The sequence below is a fragment of the Pongo pygmaeus genome, chromosome 18 (genome assembly GCF_028885625.2).
Source record: "Pongo pygmaeus isolate AG05252 chromosome 18, NHGRI_mPonPyg2-v2.0_pri, whole genome shotgun sequence".
Classification (NCBI taxonomy): Eukaryota; Metazoa; Chordata; class Mammalia; order Primates; family Hominidae; genus Pongo; species Pongo pygmaeus.
In genome coordinates, this window is record NC_072391.2 from 64629744 (window position 1) to 64646464 (window position 16721).

At 56.4% G+C, this 16721-nt stretch overlaps 3 protein-coding genes across 13 annotated transcripts in view; 1 reads left to right on the top strand and 2 right to left on the bottom strand.

Annotated features, from left to right (window-relative positions):
- Positions 1–3074: 3074 nt before the first annotated feature.
- On the bottom strand, positions 3075–5918 carry LOC129015173 (basic salivary proline-rich protein 2-like). Its single transcript, XM_054452761.1, has 3 exons — positions 5890–5918; positions 5121–5658; positions 3075–3757 (listed from the first exon to the last, which is right to left on the bottom strand). The coding sequence occupies exons 1-3, from the start codon at positions 5916–5918 to the stop codon at positions 3455–3457; spliced, it is 870 nt and encodes a 289-aa protein (XP_054308736.1). The 3' UTR covers positions 3075–3454.
- Positions 4131–15473, top strand: PLEKHG4 (pleckstrin homology and RhoGEF domain containing G4). 11 transcript variants are annotated; one of them, XM_063654390.1, is made up of 23 exons: positions 4131–4243; positions 4704–4753; positions 5848–6518; positions 6686–6781; positions 6857–6980; positions 7066–7159; positions 7558–7635; positions 7715–7828; positions 8000–8098; positions 8192–8340; positions 8495–8633; positions 8734–8850; positions 10268–10450; positions 10706–11208; positions 11283–11529; positions 12266–12355; positions 12437–12658; positions 12742–12912; positions 12994–13171; positions 13895–14011; positions 14164–14397; positions 14486–14601; positions 14799–15473. In XM_063654390.1, the coding sequence occupies exons 3-23, from the start codon at positions 6017–6019 to the stop codon at positions 14802–14804; spliced, it is 3579 nt and encodes a 1192-aa protein (XP_063510460.1). In that variant the 5' UTR covers positions 4131–4243; positions 4704–4753; positions 5848–6016; the 3' UTR covers positions 14805–15473. The 11 variants fall into 11 exon arrangements, with proteins under 11 accessions (XP_063510460.1, XP_054309884.2, XP_054309880.2 ...); XM_054453909.2 differs by lacking the exons at positions 4131–4243; positions 4704–4753 and adding an exon at positions 5119–5248; XM_054453908.2 differs by lacking the exons at positions 4131–4243; positions 4704–4753 and adding an exon at positions 5498–5598.
- KCTD19 (potassium channel tetramerization domain containing 19) overlaps positions 15425–16721 on the bottom strand; it is a 37981-nt gene continuing 36684 nt past the window's right edge. Inside the window, exon 17 of the mRNA XM_054453914.2 lies at positions 15425–15676. Coding sequence (XP_054309889.1) covers positions 15563–15676 — 114 coding nt within the window. The 3' untranslated portion in view covers positions 15425–15562. The remainder of the gene's footprint in view (positions 15677–16721) is intronic.

Here is a 16721-nt window from a genome sequence, read left to right on the forward strand (position 1 = left end):
CCTGGCGCATACATATAAATATATATATATATATATATATATATATATATATATATATATATATTTTTTTTTTTTTTTTTTTCCTGGAGGTAGGGCCTCACAATGTTGCTCAGGCTGTTCTTGAACTCCTGACCTCAAATAATTCTCCTGCTTTGGCCTCCTCAAGTGTTGGAATTACAGGTGTGAGCCACCTCACCTGGCCATCTCTGAGTGTTTATGATGCAAATCAGATAGTGCGGGGTCCAGAAACATGAATAGAAATCCCTAGATGGCCAGGTGCAGACGGCTCATGCCTGTAATCCCAGCATTTTGGGAGGCTGAGGTGGGTAGATCACCTGAGGTCGGGAGTTCGAGACCAGCCTGACCAACATGGAGAAACCCCGTCTCTACTAAAAATACAAAATTAGCTGGGCGTGGTGATGCATGCCTGTAATCCTGTAATCCCAGCTACGCAGGAAGGCTGAGGCGGGAGAATCACTTGAACTCAGGAGAATAGCTTGAATCCAGAAGGCAGCAGTTGCGGTGAGCCGAGATTGCACCATTGCACTCCAGCCTGGGCAACAAGAGTGAAACTCCACCTCAAAAAAAAAAAAAAAAAAAAGAAATCCCTAGATAAGAGCAGTCCCAAATCCAATTCCCCTGGTGTCTAAAGGACTTAAAACAAAAACAAAAACAAAAACTTTGGCCCAGCACAGTGGCTCACACCTGTAATCCCAGCACTGTGGGAGGCCAAGGCAGGTGGATCACCTAAGGTGAAGAGTTCAAGACCAGCCTGGCCAACATGGTGAAACCCCATCTCTACTAAAAATAACAAAAATTAGCCAGGCATGGTAGCGCTCACCTGTAATCCCAGCTACTCGGGAGGCTGAGGCAGGAGAATAGCTGGAACCCGGGAGGCAGAGGTTGCAGTGAGCTGAGATTGTGCCACTGTACTCCAGCCTGGGGGGCAGAGAGAGACTCCATCTTAAAAAAAAAAATCTTTGAGAGCTGGGCACAGTGGCTCATACCTATAATCCCAGCACTTTGGGAGGCCAAGGCAGGCGGTTTGCTCGAGGCCAGGAGTTCAAGACTAGCCTGGGCAGCATAGCAAGACCCTGTCTCTACCAAAAATCCAAAAAATTAGCTGGGCGTGATGACTCGCGACTTTAGTCCCAGCTACTCAGGAGGCTGAGGCACAAGAATAGCTTCAACACGGGAGGCGGAGGTTTCAGTGAGCCGAAATCCCACCACTGCACTCTAGTCTGGGTGACAGAGCAAGACTCCATCTCAAAAAAAAAAAAAAACAAAACACACACACATACAAACCCATATATATATATTTGAGATATAAGTCACATACCATAAAAATTCACCCATTTAAAGTGTACAGTTTAGTGTTTTGAATATGCCCATAGGGTTGTGCAGCCCTTACCACAATCTAAGTTTAGAACATTTTCATCATCCCCAAAAAAACCCTGTACTCATTAGCAGTCAGTCCTTATCCCTGGCCCTCCTCAGCCCTAGGTAATAACTAACCTACTTTCTGGCTGTCTGGATCTGAAGAACTTTTGACACACTTGGAAGGTTATACTTTTAGCCAACTTACCTTTACTTTTTCTGCATTATGCGCAGGGAAGGTGTGATGGGAAGGAAGAGTGACTTGGGCTTTGCCCTCAGGTTGTTTACAGTCCACAGTGATAAGGCCTCATAGTTAACTAGTCGTCAACAGTTTATTTTTTTAATTTTTATTTTTTACTTTTTTTGAGACAGAGTCTCATTCTGCCACTCAGGTCACTCAGCTGGAGTGCAATGGCATGATCTTGGCTAACAATCTCTGCCTCCCAGGTTCAAGCAATTCTCCTGCTTCAGCCTCCCAAGTAGTTGGAATTACAGGTGCCCACCACTATGCCCGGCTAATTTTTTGTATTTTTAGTAGAGACAGGGTTTTGCCATGTTGGCCAGGCTGGTCTCGAACTTCTGACCTCAAATGATCCACCCGCCTCGGCCTCCCAAAGTGCTGGGATTACAGGCATGAGCCACTGCGCCTGGTCATAGTCAACAGTTTAGAGTCAACAGCCCCAGCTGTCACTCACCAGTGTCATTCTGGGTGTGTTACATGCTCTCTCTGAGCCTCAGTGTCCTCATCTCTCAAATGAGATAATCATACTCACTTCATAAGGCTGCTGTCAGGATTAAATGATAAAATTTAATGGGAAGAATCTACCCAGGGCCTGGCTCAAGGTAAGGGATCATAAATGTCATTATTTGTCCGGCCGGGTGAGGTGGCTCATGCTTGTAATCCCAGCACTTTGGAAGGCTGAGGCGGGTGGATCCCTTGAGGTCAGGAGTTTGAGATCAGCCTGGCCAACATGCTGAAACTCCATCTCTACTGAAAATACAAAAATTAGCAGGGCATGGTGGTGCATGCCTGTAATCCCAGCTACTCTGGAGGCTGAGGCAGGAGAATCACTTGAGCCCGGGAGACAGAGGTTGCAGTGTGGGGGCAGATGAGCATGGTGGGTTTGACAGGGAGGCAGGCAGGTATCTGGGATGCAGGAGAGCAAGTGCGTCAAGCGCTCATCCATGGGTCTTTGCCATGTGACTGGGCAGGGTGGCCTGAGCTGAGAGAACTTGGCTGGGGAAGTCTTCGTGAAGGAGATGCTACACCCAGGCCTCAAATGAGGAAGGATTTTGATGAGGGGAGATGGGCATCGACCTTCAGGAAGAGGAGCCAGTGTGAGACTAGGCTAGTAATCACATTTGTTTTCCAGGCCAGTCTGGGAGGTAGATGGGAAGGCTGTGATGTCTCTAAGTGGCCTTGACTGTCATACCAAGGAGTTTGGAGTTTATTTAGGCCAAAGGCAAGAGAAGTCTGGAAGTTCTGGGGTATTTGTTGCCCTCAGTATTTGGGGTAGTACTGAAGAGGGGCATGCAAGGTGAATGACTGTGGGTCTGTTGTCACTAGGCCCAGTGCTCTCCCCCCATTTTTATTTATTTGTTTATCTTTGAGACAGAGTCTCGCTTTGTCACCCAGGCTGGAGTGCAGTGGCGTGATCTTGGCTCACTGCAACCCCTGCTTTCCAGGTTCATGTGATTCTCTTGCCTCAGCCTCTCAAGTAGCTGGGATTACAGGCATGCGCCACCACATCTGGCTAGTTTTTGTATTTTTAGTAGAGACGGGGTTTTGCCATGTTGGCCAAGCTAGTCTGGAACTCCCAACCTCAGGTGATCTGCCTGACTTGGCCTCCCAAAGTGCTGGGATTTTGTGGCATAAGCCACTGTGCCTGGCCCATTTTCTTTTTGATTGAATCATGCTGGCAAGAAATGGGAGGCTGAGGGAGAGTTGGGGAAGGGTCAGGGGAGGGAGGCCCATTCTCATTTTATGATCTCAGTGGAAAAGGCTGCTGTGAGTTGATTCTGCTGCCAGGAGAGCCACAGAGATGGGCACCATGAGTCACTGCTCAGTCCTGCAAGCTCAGCCCACAAAGCCTGCTGTGGTCAGCCACCCCTGGCTGGCTCCAGGCCCAGCTCCCCAATATTCCCCACTAGGCCTCAGTGTGTCCTCATTTCTATCTGTACCTTTGCCATCCTGGGGCCATGCAACCTGTAGCTCTCTGCCTCTTCTGTCTCCTTTCAGGCTGAGTCTCTGAATCTGTCTCCATTTGTGACTCTGGTTTCCATAGGATACATAGATGTGGAGCCTCAGGAGGGCAGGGGTAGTGTGATCAGTGTCAGGCGCCCCAAAGCATTTATTCTGTGCCAGACCCTGTGCTGGATGCTGGAAGTACGGAAGTGGATAACATACAGTCTCTGTTTCCATGAAGCTTACAACGCACATTCTCTGTGGAGTGGAGAAACCAGGGCCTAGCCCTGCCTCTATCTCCGTATGGCTGTACCTCCCCTGAATCTGCCTGCTGTGCCCAGGGTGCCAGGGTCAGCTATAGCCTGTGGCTTGAGGCTCTTCTTTGCCTCTGGCATTCACAGGGGTATGTGTGCCCACCAGCAGGTCCCCCCCGGCTCTTAGGGCTCCTGGGGGGCTTGGCTGGTGGGTGCTGGTGGGCAGCAGAAGGGGAGGGAGGGAGCAGAAGGCAGTGACTCATTGGGGGTGGCCCTGGGACACAACTGGGGAGGAAGCCAAGGTTGGATGATGATTCCTGAAGCCAGGAGGGTGGGAAACGAGGTCTGGCTGGGAGTTAGGGACGGAGCAGGACAACTCCAAGGCTCCCCTCTGGCAGCCAGACCTGCTCATGAAGAAGGCTCCTCGGTAGCTGCCTGAAAGTCTGGACTCTGGGGGCTGGGCTGGGCTGGGTGGGGAGATTGCTGTTGGTCCCACTGTGCCTGTTGTAATCCCCAGGTTCATGAAAGAGGCGCCTGCCTTAGAGCCAAGGAAGCGGTTGCACCCGGTGCCGCCTCTCCCCAGGGACCATGGGCCTGGGCACACTGTGGGGCTCAGGGTCTTCTCCTGGTCACAGAGCTGACCTTCCCACAATCTTCCCACAAATTCTGGGGAGTGTCAGGCCAGGCCCACATGCCCCAAAGGGACCTCAAATTGCACAGCTACCCAGGTGGCTTTCATCAGTTCAGGATTCCCTGACTGCGGGTGAAATGAGGGGGCAGGGCACCAACACAGCCCGAGTTCTGGCAGCGGGTGAATGTATAACACGGGGAGACTTCCCCAGTCCTCACGGCAACCCCAGGAGAAAAATGACTTTCCATTTTTACAGGTGAGGAGGGTGAGGCTCAAAGAGGAGAGTTCCTGGAGCGCCCCCAGCAGGTAAGTGGAGAAGCCAGGCCTGGGCTGGGGACTCTGGCTCCAGGACCCCATCTCAGCACCAGCCTCCTGCACTGGACTTTGTGGAGAAGGGGGTAAGGGGGTACCAGGGATGGCAAAGGGGTGGAGGATCTGGTGGACCTGGCAGGCCTGGGTCAGCTCCACCCATTGGTCTCACTGCCACCCCGATGGCAGCCCCATCCCGCGTGGGATCATGCGACCTGTTTCTGGGTGCCCGCGGCGAGGCGGCACCCCGCTTCCCTACACATAAGGCCTTCCCCTCCCGTCGGTTCATTCAGCCGCGGAAGCCCCTGGGAGCCCCCGGCCCGCCCCGTCCCGCCCCGTCCCGCGGTGCCCCCCGCGCACTCACCCTCGCGCACCCACGCGGCCTTCCTGGCGGGAGAGCGCTTCCGGCGTCCTCGCCAGGCCCGGGGAGTGGGCACGGTGGAGCTGCCGGCCGTTGGTCGCTGCCCCGACCCACGCACTGCGACGCCGCGGGTGGGGCGCGCGGTCTGCGGGGCCCGGGGGTGCGGCGGGGCGGGGCTGGCGGGCTGTCCGGGCCCACGGAGAGGACGGCGGCGGGCGGGGGTTGCTGCAGGGCCAGCACCTTGTCTTCCCGGCCGGCAGGACTGTGCCCCGTTGAGACCTGCTCGGGCTGTGGCTCCGTCCTCCGGCCCCCAGGGGGCGGCGCGGCGCTGCGCGGCGCCCCGGCGGCCCTGCCCTCCCTCCCCAGCGGCCAGGAGGCGGCGTCCCGTGACGCCGCGCGGCCGCGCTGTACTGGCCGTCGAGGCCGCCGTCTGTTCGAAGGCTCTCCAGCTTCACGGTTCCCCGCGGCTCGGCCCGGGGGCGTGAGTGTCGCCAGCGGGCGACGGGGGGGCGCGCGGCAGGCCCCGCAACGAGGCCAGGGCCTGGCGGGGCCGGCAGGAGAGGGAACGCGAGGCAGCGTGGTGCCATGGCGGGGCCGCCCCCACGGGCATGGGCCTGCAGAGCGTGGCCGTGAGGACGCTGAGGGTGGGCGCGCACGGAGCAGAGACCCACGGGCGTCCGACGGGGCACCTGGACAGAGGGACAACCTTAACGTTATTCCCTCTTCCCAGGCCTGAATTGCAGTTCCTGTGCCCTGGCACTAAGACTGGCACCTCCTGCGGCCCATGCCCTTCGCCTGCATTGCCCACTGAGTCCCACTCGACTGTCTTCAGCGCGGTTCACCCTGAGGCCCAGCCCTCTCCCACTGGCCCCGAGCAGGCCCACCTTTAGGAGGGCGTGATGGAAAGGCCCCTGGAGAATGGGGATGAGTCCCCAGACTCTCAGGGCCATGCCACCGACTGGAGATTTGCTGTGTGCAGTTTCAGGGATGCCTGGGAAGAGGAGGAACCTGCTTCCCAGATGCACGTTAAGGACCCGGGTCCTCCAAGACCACCAGCCGGGGCCACCCAGGATGAGGAGCTACAAGGCAGCCCCTTGTCCAGGAAACTCCAGTTACCCCCAGCTGCAGATGAGTTGGGGGATGCCCAGAGGGGCACAGTAGAAAGGTCCTCAGTCGTGTCAGAAGAGCCAGGCCCCTCTGGAGTGGAGAGCCTCCTATGCCCCATGTCCTCCCACCTCAGCTTGGCACAGGGTGAGAGTGACACCCCAGGGGTAGGGTTGGTAGGGGACCCAGGTCCAAGCAGGGTGATGCCATCTGGCTTGAGCCCTGGGGCATTGGACAGCGACCCTGTGGGCCTTGGAGACCCTTTATCAGAGACATCATCAAAGCTGCTGGAGGCAGGTAAGGAAGGCTGGGCTAGGGAAGTCTGGGAAGGGAATGGGGATGCCTGGAGAGATGAGTGTCAAGACTTTGGAGGTCTCTGACCCTACTCAGGCTGAAGCCCGGGTCCAAGGAGGGGTCTCTGGATAGGTGGCCCAAGGCAGACTCAAGTCATTTCCCTTCCCAAGCCCCCACTGGATCTGGCCTCCCTAAGCCTACTGACTGCCTCCTGGCCCAAGACCTCTGTTGGGAGCTGCTGGCCAGTGGTATGGCCACCTTGCCAGGTAGCCAGGAGGGCCTAGAGGCGGTGGAGGTGGAGTGGCCCAATGCGGCAGGAGTTCACTGCTTCCTTCCCACAGGGACTCGGGATGTCCAAGGCCGGGCAGTGCTGCTTCTGTGTGCCCACAGCCCAGCCTGGCTTCAGTCTGAGTGCAGCAGCCAGGAACTCATCCGCCTCCTGTTGTACCTTCGAAGCATCCCCAGGTTTGAGGGAGGGGGTTGGGAGACTGAGTCTGAGCCAGCTGTGAGGACTGGGAGTCAGGTACTGAACTGAAGCTCACCCCTTTAGGGCCGAAGTACAGGCACTGGGACTGACAGTGCTAGTTGATGCCCGAATTTGTTCCCCAAGTTCTTCCCTCTTCTCTGGGCTCAGCCAACTACAAGTGAGTACAGGATTGTAGCTCCCCTCATTCCTTTTCTTTCTTTTTTTCTTTTTTCTTTTTTTTTTCTTTTTTTTTGAGATGGAGTCTTGCTCTGTCACCCAGGCTGGAGTGCAGTGGTGCAATCTTGGCTCACTGCAATCTCTATCTCTCTGATTCAAGTGATCCTCCTGCCTCAGCCTCCCAATTAGCTGGGATTACAGGCGCCTGCCACCATGCCCAGCTAATTTTTGTATTTTTAGTAGAGAGGGGGGTTTCACCATGTTGGTCAGGCTGATCTCGAACTCCTGAACTCAGGTGATCCTCCCACCTCACCTCCCAGAGTGCTGCAATTACAGGCGTGAGTCACCATGCCCTTTTCTGTAGAGTTGGGGATAGGGCTGAGCTCAGGTTCCTTGCAGGAAGCAGTCCCAGGGGCCGTGTACCAGGTGCTGCTAGTGGGAAGCACGCTGCTGAAGGAAGTGCCTTCCGGGCTGCAGGTACTAAGCCCAGTTGGCTAGGGGTAGAGGTGGGGTGCCTCCTTCCAGGCCTGGGTCACAACACCTTCTTCTCCTGTAGCTGGAGCAGTTGCCCTCTCAGAGCCTGCTGACCCACATCCCAACGGCAGGACTGCCCACTTCGCTAGGAGGAGGCCTGCCTTACTGCCACCAGGCCTGGCTGGATTTCCGGAGGGTCAGTATACTGGGCAGGGCATGGGGGCAGTTATTTAGGCAACTTGGGATCGTGGAGGAGCCTCTCTGGGGCTGGCTTGAACCAGACAAAGCTGGCTGCAGTGGCCTGGAACCCAGGAAGCCCGGGACCAACACTGCATGCTGCTCCGGTCATGCCTGGCCCTGCTTACAGCGGCTGGAAGCTCTACTACAGAACTGCCAGGCAGCTTGTGCCCTGCTCCAGGGGGCCATCGAAAGTGTGAAGGCTATGCCCCAGCCCATGGAGCCGGGGGTGAGTGTCCCCTCCCAGTCCCTCCATGAATGCTCCCTGTCTCCCTCCTTCTCTCCCACGGCCACCTCCACTGCTTATTGCCCTCAATCACAGGAGGTTGGTCGGCTGCTACAGCAGACAGAGGTCCTGATGCAGCAGGTGCTAGACTCGCCACGGCTGGCATGGCTACAATGCCAGGGGGGCCGGGAGCTGACGTGGCTGAAGAAAGAGGTCCCAGAGGTGACCCTGAGCCCAGACTACAGGTGAGCGCAAGCCCGGCCCCCGGATCTTGCCCCAGCCCACCATATTCTATGCCAGGACTCATCTGGCTAGCTCAGAACCTGGCAGGACTGTGGGTGCCAGGACAGGGTGGAATGGTGCAAGGCAGGGGGTCTAAGATGGTGTACCCTACACCAGGACGGCAATGGACAAGGCTGACGAGCTATATGACCGGGTGGATGGATTGCTGCACCAACTGACCCTGCAGAGCAACCAGCGAATACAGGCCCTAGAATTGGTCCAAACACTGGAGGCCCGGGAAGGCGGACTGCACCAGGTCGGAACTACTTGCCCAGAGTGGGCCCTGCCCCGATCTCAGATGTGAGCCCCCAATCCGTAGCAGCTTTCTTCACTTTTCCCTGCTTGTGCCCCTCCAGATTGAAGTGTGGCTGCAGCAGGTGGGCTGGCCAGCACTGCAGGAGCCTGGGGAGCCCTCGCTGGACATGCTGCTCCGGGCCCAAGGCCCTTTTCAGGAGCTGTACCAGGTTGCCCAGGTATGTGTGGTCACTTGTTCATGCCACGGGTATTGGGATGCAATGCCAGGAACTAGGAATGCAGAACTGCGTGAAAGCAATTCAATCCTTCACTCTCTTAGACCTTATAGTCCCATAGAGGATATCAGTTGTGATTAATCACAGTCATATATGTGCCTGTAAACCCAGGCAAGATCTCTGGAGAGAATCAGTGCAGGTGATTCTGCCTGAGGGTATAACCAAGACTTTACCCAGCAGGAGTGTCAGGCAAGCTTTTTTTGGGTGATTTTTGAGCTGAGAGTTGAAACATAAGTTGAGGTCAACCAGGCAGAAGAGGGTTGAGGATGGGGGCACATTCCAGGCTTGGAAGACAGCATGTGCAAAGGTCCTGTGGCAGGATGGAGGACGGTGTGCCTGAGGAATCATAAGGCCAGTGAGGTTGAAATGCAGAGCAGAGAGGAAGAAAGAGTGAGGGGAGTTGCGGTGGGACAAGCCTGGTCAGTGGCCACATCACTGGGCCCTGTAGCAGTCAGTGTGAAGTTTAATCAGGAAGGCCACGTAATCAGATCCATATTCTGGGAAGATTGCCTTCGTTTCCGAGTAGACAGTGACTTGCAGGGTGGGCATGGGGAGTGCAGTGAAGAGGCAATTGCAGTAGTCTAGGTGGGAAATAGTGCCTTCTCTGGCCAGGATAGTGGCAGGGGAGATGGGTTGGAGAAGTTGATGGGATTTGCTATGGACCCATGTGGGAGGGTAAGGGACAGGGATGTTGCAAGGATGAATGGGTGCTGTTCCCTGAGAGACTAGGGGATGAGGTCATCTTGGGGGAAGGGCATTCAAGAGTCCAGTCTTGGGCATGCTCTTGAGATGGCTGTGAGGGATGAGAGGAGGGCCCTTGGGTCTTGGGCCTGGAGTTCGGAGGAGAGGTCTGGCTGGAGAGGATCACTTGATGGGTCCAGGTGTTTGGATGGCGTTTGAAGTTGGTCACACAAGAGTGCCTGGGAGAGCGAGTGCACTGTCCTCAGGATCCCCAGTGTTTAATGGCCTAGGTGAGGGAAGGGGAGCAGGACGAGCCACCGGAGAAGAGTGAGGAGAATCAGGAGCATGGGGAGGAGCCAGGGGAGCCCAGCAGAGAGTGGGCTGAATGACGCTGAGAGCTGGAGTCAGTGAGGCCTGAGAAGCGCTGGGGACGGGGCAGGTGGAGCTGGAGAGGGCTGGCGCGGAGGGCGAGACGGGACGGTGCGGATAGATGATTCCTCTAGGAACTTTGGCTGTGGAGAAGGGGAGTGGATGTGGGTGGGGAGTGGGAGATAGGGGTAGATGTTCCACCACAGGACAGACTTGATGGGGACATGTCGATATGTCAGCAGGAAGTATCTGGGTCTGGGTGCTGGACCGCCAGGCCTGGGCTGGCTGAGCCTAGTCTCTGTCTCTGCAGGAGCAGGTCAGGCAAGGGGAGAAGTTTCTGCAGCCGCTGACTGGCTGGGAGGCGGCTGAACTGGGCCCCCATGGGGCACGCTTTCTGGCCCTGCGAGCCCAGCTGACTGAATTCTCTAGGGCTTTGGCCCAGCGGTGCCAGCGGCTGACGGATGCTGAGAGGCTGTTTCAGCTCTTCAGGGAGGTGGGTGAGAGTCTCCCCAGCTCCAAGTGATCCATGAGGCCGGAGGGGTGGCAGCCCCAGCTTCAGCAGAGCCTGAGCTTTTCTTGGTTATGCTGCTTGTTCTCTTCCCTGGTCTTCAGTTTGACCCTAAAACCCAGTCACTGGGGCTGTATCCTGGACAGCATCCTGTGGGGATGGGGAGTGGGTAGAGGAGCAGAGTGCCCAGCAGGCTTGGTAGGCTCTTCCTCTAATGCTTGTCCGGCCCTGGTGTTGCAGGCCTTGACGTGGGCTGAGGAGGGGCAGCGACTGTTGGCAGAGCTGGAGCAGGAACGCCCGGGGGTTGTGTTGCAGCAGCTGCAGCTGCACTGGACCAGGCACCCTGACTTGCCTCCTGCCCACTTCCGAAAGATGTGGGCTCTGGCCACGGGGCTGAGCTCAGAGGCCATCCGCCAGGAGTGCCGCTGGGCCTGGGCGCGGTGCCAGGACACCTGGCTGGCCCTGGACCAAAAGCTTGAGGCTTCACTGAAGCTACCACCGGTGGGCAGTACAGCTAGCCTGTGTGTCAGCCAGGTCCCCGCTGCACCTGCCCACCCTCCCCTGAGGAAGGCCTACAGCTTCGATCGGAATCTGGGGCAGAGTCTCAGTGAACCTGCCCGCCACTGCCACCATGCGGCCACTATTGCTGCCTGCCGCAGACCAGAGGCTGGAGGAGGTGCCCTGCCCCAGGCATCCCCTACTGTGCCTCCACCAGGCAGCTCTGACCCCAGGAGCCCCAACAGGTACGGGTAGTGGGCAGAGCGGGGAGGGCAGTAGAGGAGAGATGTCTTGGGTCCTGACTCCTCACACCTGGTAGGCTACAGCTGGTGCTGGCAGAGATGGTGGCCACGGAGCGGGAGTATGTCCGGGCTCTAGAGTACACTATGGAAAACTATTTCCCCGAGCTGGATCGCCCCGATGTGCCCCAGGGCCTCCGCGGCCAGCGTGCCCACCTCTTTGGAAACCTGGAGAAGCTGCGGGACTTCCACTGCCACTTCTTCCTGCGTGAGCTGGAGGCTTGCACCCGGCACCCACCACGAGTGGCCTATGCCTTCCTGCGCCACGTAAGCCCGACAGGCCATGTGGTATCAGCTCGTTCTGCCACACTCCCGAAGTTGCTGCTGGGCACATGCTTGGTGCCAGTCTCTGTGCTGGGTATAGCTATGAGCAAGACTGGCAAGCTCCTGCACCTGAGGGTGCTCTTAGTCCAGTAGAGGAGACATAGAAGCAAGAACGATACTTGTAGATTATAGTTGGGGCTAGGAGGAAAATAAGCAGGATAGATGCTTGTGAATTACTGGCAGGGCAGGGGTTCCACTTTAGACGGCCTGAGTGCAGTGCCAGGAAACCTGGTACAAGAGGAAGCCTTTGAGAGGCTGATGTTTAAGCTGAGGAATAGGGGAGGGGCTGGAGTGAGTGTCCCACTCAGAGGAAAGAGCAAGTGCAAGGTCGTGTGGAGGAAAGGGGGCCTGCCAAGGAGGTGGCTGAGTGTGATGAGCAGGACGGTCCCAGGTGAGGTGAGCTCTTAGAGCTGTGGGAGGAGCAGAGCTGAAGGCAGGGGCTCAGTCTGAGGGCAAGGGGCTTCTTCCTTGGGGGCCTGTGGGCACACCCCCTTTGCCCAGTACTGTTCTTGCCAAATCACGCCTTGTTCAAAGCAGGGCAGACTGGGTCTGTAGGGGGAGGCCTCCCCAGGAGCCATCTACTGGCATTTTGGTCCTCTCAAGCTGAGGGTAGTCTAGCCTGTGCCAGCCTTAGGGAACTGGCCCCTTTGCACTGGGGCTGAGCCACATGTCCTTGTAGAGGGTGCAGTTTGGGATGTACGCACTCTACAGCAAGAATAAGCCTCGCTCCGATGCCCTGATGTCAAGCTATGGGCACACCTTCTTCAAGGTAGGTGAACCTGAGACTAGGAGGAGTAGGGGATGCGGGGAGTGCCCCCAAACCACTCAGTGGCCTCCCATCCACCCACAGGACAAGCAGCAAGCACTGGGGGACCACTTGGACCTGGCCTCCTACCTGCTAAAGCCCATCCAGCGCATGGGCAAGTACGCACTGCTGCTGCAGGAGCTGGCACGGGCCTGCGGGGGCCCCACGCAGGAGCTCAGTGCGCTGCGGGAGGCCCAGAGCCTTGTGCACTTCCAGCTGCGGCACGGAAACGACCTGCTGGCCATGGACGCCATCCAGGGCTGTGATGTGAGTCATCCCAGGGCAAGGGCAGTGGGTGTGGAAGAAGAAGGCAGAAGAGGCCGGCCACCCACCGGCCCCCAACTCTGCAGGTTAACCTCAAGGAACAGGGGCAGCTGGTGCGACAGGACGAGTTTGTGGTGCGCACTGGGCGCCACAAGTCCGTGCGCCGCATCTTCCTTTTTGAGGAGCTGCTGCTCTTCAGCAAGCCTCGCCATGGGCCCACAGGGGTTGACACGTTTGCCTACAAGCGCTCCTTCAAGGTAGGCCTGCCCACCCCAGGCCCCGCCACTTGTTTTCCCGCCCCATGCCTTACCAAGCCTCTCTCTCCCCACTGGCCACAGATGGCAGACCTTGGTCTCACTGAGTGCTGTGGGGACAGCAACCTGCGCTTCGAGATCTGGTTCCGCCGCCGCAAGGCCAGGGACACCTTTGTGCTGCAGGCCTCCAGCCTGGCCATCAAGCAGGCCTGGACGGCTGACATCTCCCGCCTGCTTTGGAGGCAGGCCGTCCACAACAAGGGTGGGTCCATGCCCCTCATTCACCCCACACTCCCCTCACTGGAGAGCTTACATTGACCCACAGGAGCCCAGGGACCTGGAAAAGCTCGGGAAGTGGGGAGAAGGCCCAGCGACAGCCACCAGTGCAGGAGAAAGGAATTCAAAGCCAGGCAGCCTTGGTGTCACTGCCTCTGACTTTGGACACAACGTGAACTTCTCTGAACATCAGGGGCATCATGGCTCTCTCTCTCTCTTTTTATTTTTGGAGACAGGGTCTTGCTCTGTCGCCCAGGATGGCATGCAGTGGCATGATCTTTGTTCATTGTAGCCTCTGCCTCCTGAGCTCAAGCATTCTTCCCACCTAAGCCTCCCAAGTAGCTGAGACTACAGGCATGTGCCACCATGCCTAATTTTTAAAATTTTTTCATACAGGTCTCATTATATTGCCCAGACTGGTCTTGAACTCCTGGGCTCAAACAATCCTCCCACCTCGGCCTCCCAAAGTGTTGGGATTACAGGCGTGAGCCACTGCGCCCAGCCAGGGGCCTCATCTTTAAAAGGGGAATATGGCACCTGCCCCACAGGATTGTTGGGAGGAGAGCACCTGGCACTAGAAAGGCTCAGCTCACAGGACAGTTAATGTGCTGGATGGAGGTGTATAGGAAAGACTTATTTGCGGGGTGGTAGAGGCCCAAGGACAGGCTTATGTCCAGAAGCGTCCCACTTATGTCCACTCTCCACCCAGAGGTGCGTATGGCTGAGATGGTGTCCATGGGTGTGGGGAACAAGGCCTTCCGAGACATTGCTCCCAGCGAGGAAGCCATCAACGACCGTACCGTCAACTATGTCCTGAAGTGCCGAGGTAGCAGGCAGGCTACGGGGTGTGGGGGTAGGAGTAGGAAAGCTGTGCAGGAAGCACTGTGGCCCTCCATCAGTGCTGGCCCGCACTCTCTTTGGGATCTGGGGCCAGGCTAGGCTCTGGCCTGTCCCAACCTGACCCTCTTTATTATGCAGAAGTTCGCTCTCGGGCGTCCATTGCCGTGGCCCCGTTTGACCATGACAGCCTCTACCTGGGGGCCTTGAACTCCCTTCCTGGAAACCCTGCCTCTTGCTCTGTTCTGGGGTCCCTCAACCTGCACCTGTACAGAGACCCAGCTCTTCTGGGTCTCCGCTGTCCCCTGTATCCCAACTTCTCAGAGGAATCAGCACTGGAGGCTGAGGCAGAGCTGGGCGGCCAGCCCTCTTTGAGTATGTCTGGGCCTAGCCAGAGGCAGGAGGGCATGGCTTGGGGTCTGGGGCCTCCAGTGCTGACAGCTCACCCAGTCTCCCTCCCTAGCTGCTGAGGACTCAGAGGTCTCGTCCCAATGCCCATCAGCCAGTGGCTCCAGTGGCTCTGACAGCAGCTGTGTGTCACGGCAGGCCCTGGGTAGGGGCCTCGAGGACTTACCCTGTGTGAGTGCCATTTGCCCTATACCCACCAGCCCTTCCCCAGCCCAGGCTGAGCCTGTGACAGTGACCAGCCCCTCCCCAGCCCAGGCTAGGCCTTTACTTTGGGTAGCGCTTGGGGTGGGTGGGCCAGAGCCATTCCCCAGACACCCCCTGGGCCAGAGTCAGGGAAGCAGGCATTCATGCCTGGCCTGGCCCTGTAGGTCTGATCCCGGGACTGGACGAGCAGTACATCCAGCAGCCTGCAGCTCCAGGGAACATTGCCTCTCTGGATCTGCTGTGACCAGGGTGTGGCTGACACCTGGGCTACCTCCAACCTACATGTGCAACGCTGTTGACTACCCTTTCTGATGTGTGTGGCCATTGGACTAACTGGCACGGGGCCTCTCTAGGGGAGTCTGGTTGTAGAGCCTGAATAGGCTCCTGGCCCCATGACCCCTTCTCCTCTCCCCAGCTCCCATCCCAGTTGTGGGTTAAGAATAGGCTAGAGCAGACATTGGGTGTTTCCATGCTGTAGGCTGGTGGGGGACCATGTGCCTCTGGGCAGTGACTAGGGTGCTCCCACCCCTCAGGAAGAACACAGGTGGGCTCCTAGCAGCAGATCCCCAATCCCTGGCCTTAAAGCCGAGCTCAGTTACCATAGGGACAGGTCCACTACTGGGCCCTCATGCTTGTCTTTCCTGGCCCCAGGCCCAGCCCCTTTTTTACTGGGGCAGTTTCGTTATTTTGACTTGATGCCTTTTGAATAACTTTCAATAGAGTTGTCTAAAATTATCTTACCGGTTGTTAGGCCTTTGGTGTCTCAGAGAAGGAGTCTAGGTCTTTGATGTGTGATTTAATCTTTTATTTGTTTATAATAAAAAATAGACTGATATGTACCCTCTGATGGGCACATGCATTCTGGGGCTATCTTCAATTAAAATGAGACTTGGCGGGTGGGGCACGAGGGGCTGCATCTCTGGGCACCCTAGTCCTCTTGTAGGTACTTTCCCAGGATGAAGTACGAGACAGACCTAGACAGGCCCCTCTGGATGAGCAGGTCCATGCAGTGGCCATATTTCTTGGCGAAGGGCAGTGTAAGCTGGAAGGAAAGGCCAGTCTTATCCCTGATTTCCTGGCCAGTTGTCTACTCTAGCTTCATGTGGGTGGGGTTCTCCCACTGGGGCAGAGACAGGGCAAGCCCGGCTGTTGGGGACTTTTGATGCTCTAGGGCCCAGCTCTGCCCAAGGGCATCTCACAGAGTGGGGCTAGAAATGGCCATCAGGGAACTAAGCAGAAAGACTGGAGGGTCAAAAACATGTTTCCTGCTACTGGTTTTCTGCTTTTTAGCCATACATGCTGACTTCACCTTTACAAACCACATATAAGCCAGATGCCTAATGGTAACTGGGTACTAGAGGGCTTATGGTGAAAGGTGTTATAATAATGCTCTTGATTATAGAAGTGTCAGATCAATGAGAAACTGCCTAAATCGTTTCGGTCTCAATGTTAAAATTAGATTAAGGAATCAGAAAAAGAAAAAAAAAAAAAAACCCTTGATCATTCCTTTGCCCTTACTGAACATTTTCTTTTTCTTTGTAAAGAATGCTTTTTTTTTTTTTTTTTTTTTGAGACGGAGTCTCGCTCTGTCACCCAGGCTGGAGTGCAGTGGCACCATCTCGGCTCACTGCAAGCTCCGCCTCCCGGGTTCATGCCATTCTCCTGCCTCAGCCTCCCGAGTAGCTGGGACTACAGGCGCCCGCCACCACGCCTGGCTAATTTTTTTGTATTTTCAGTAGAGACAGGGTTTCACTGTGTTAGCCAGGATGGTCTCGATCTCCTGACCTCATGATCCACCCGCCTTGGCCTCCCAAAGTGCTGGGATTACAGGCGTGAGCCACCGCTCCCGGCCTAAGAATGCTTAAAAGTAGTTTAAAAATGAAAGGAATGTACACAAATGGTGACGTCGTGGCCAGATAGGTGAAGCTGGTATCACTGGTTGAAAAGGCCTCACTCCCATATGAGTCAAAGCTTGGGCTCATATGATATGTGTCCCTAAGTGTGGCCAGGGTTGTTAGTGATGAAGGCACAGTTGGTATCATTGGAGGAAAACTGTAAAAACCAGTGGCCTGAATACTGCTTTTGGA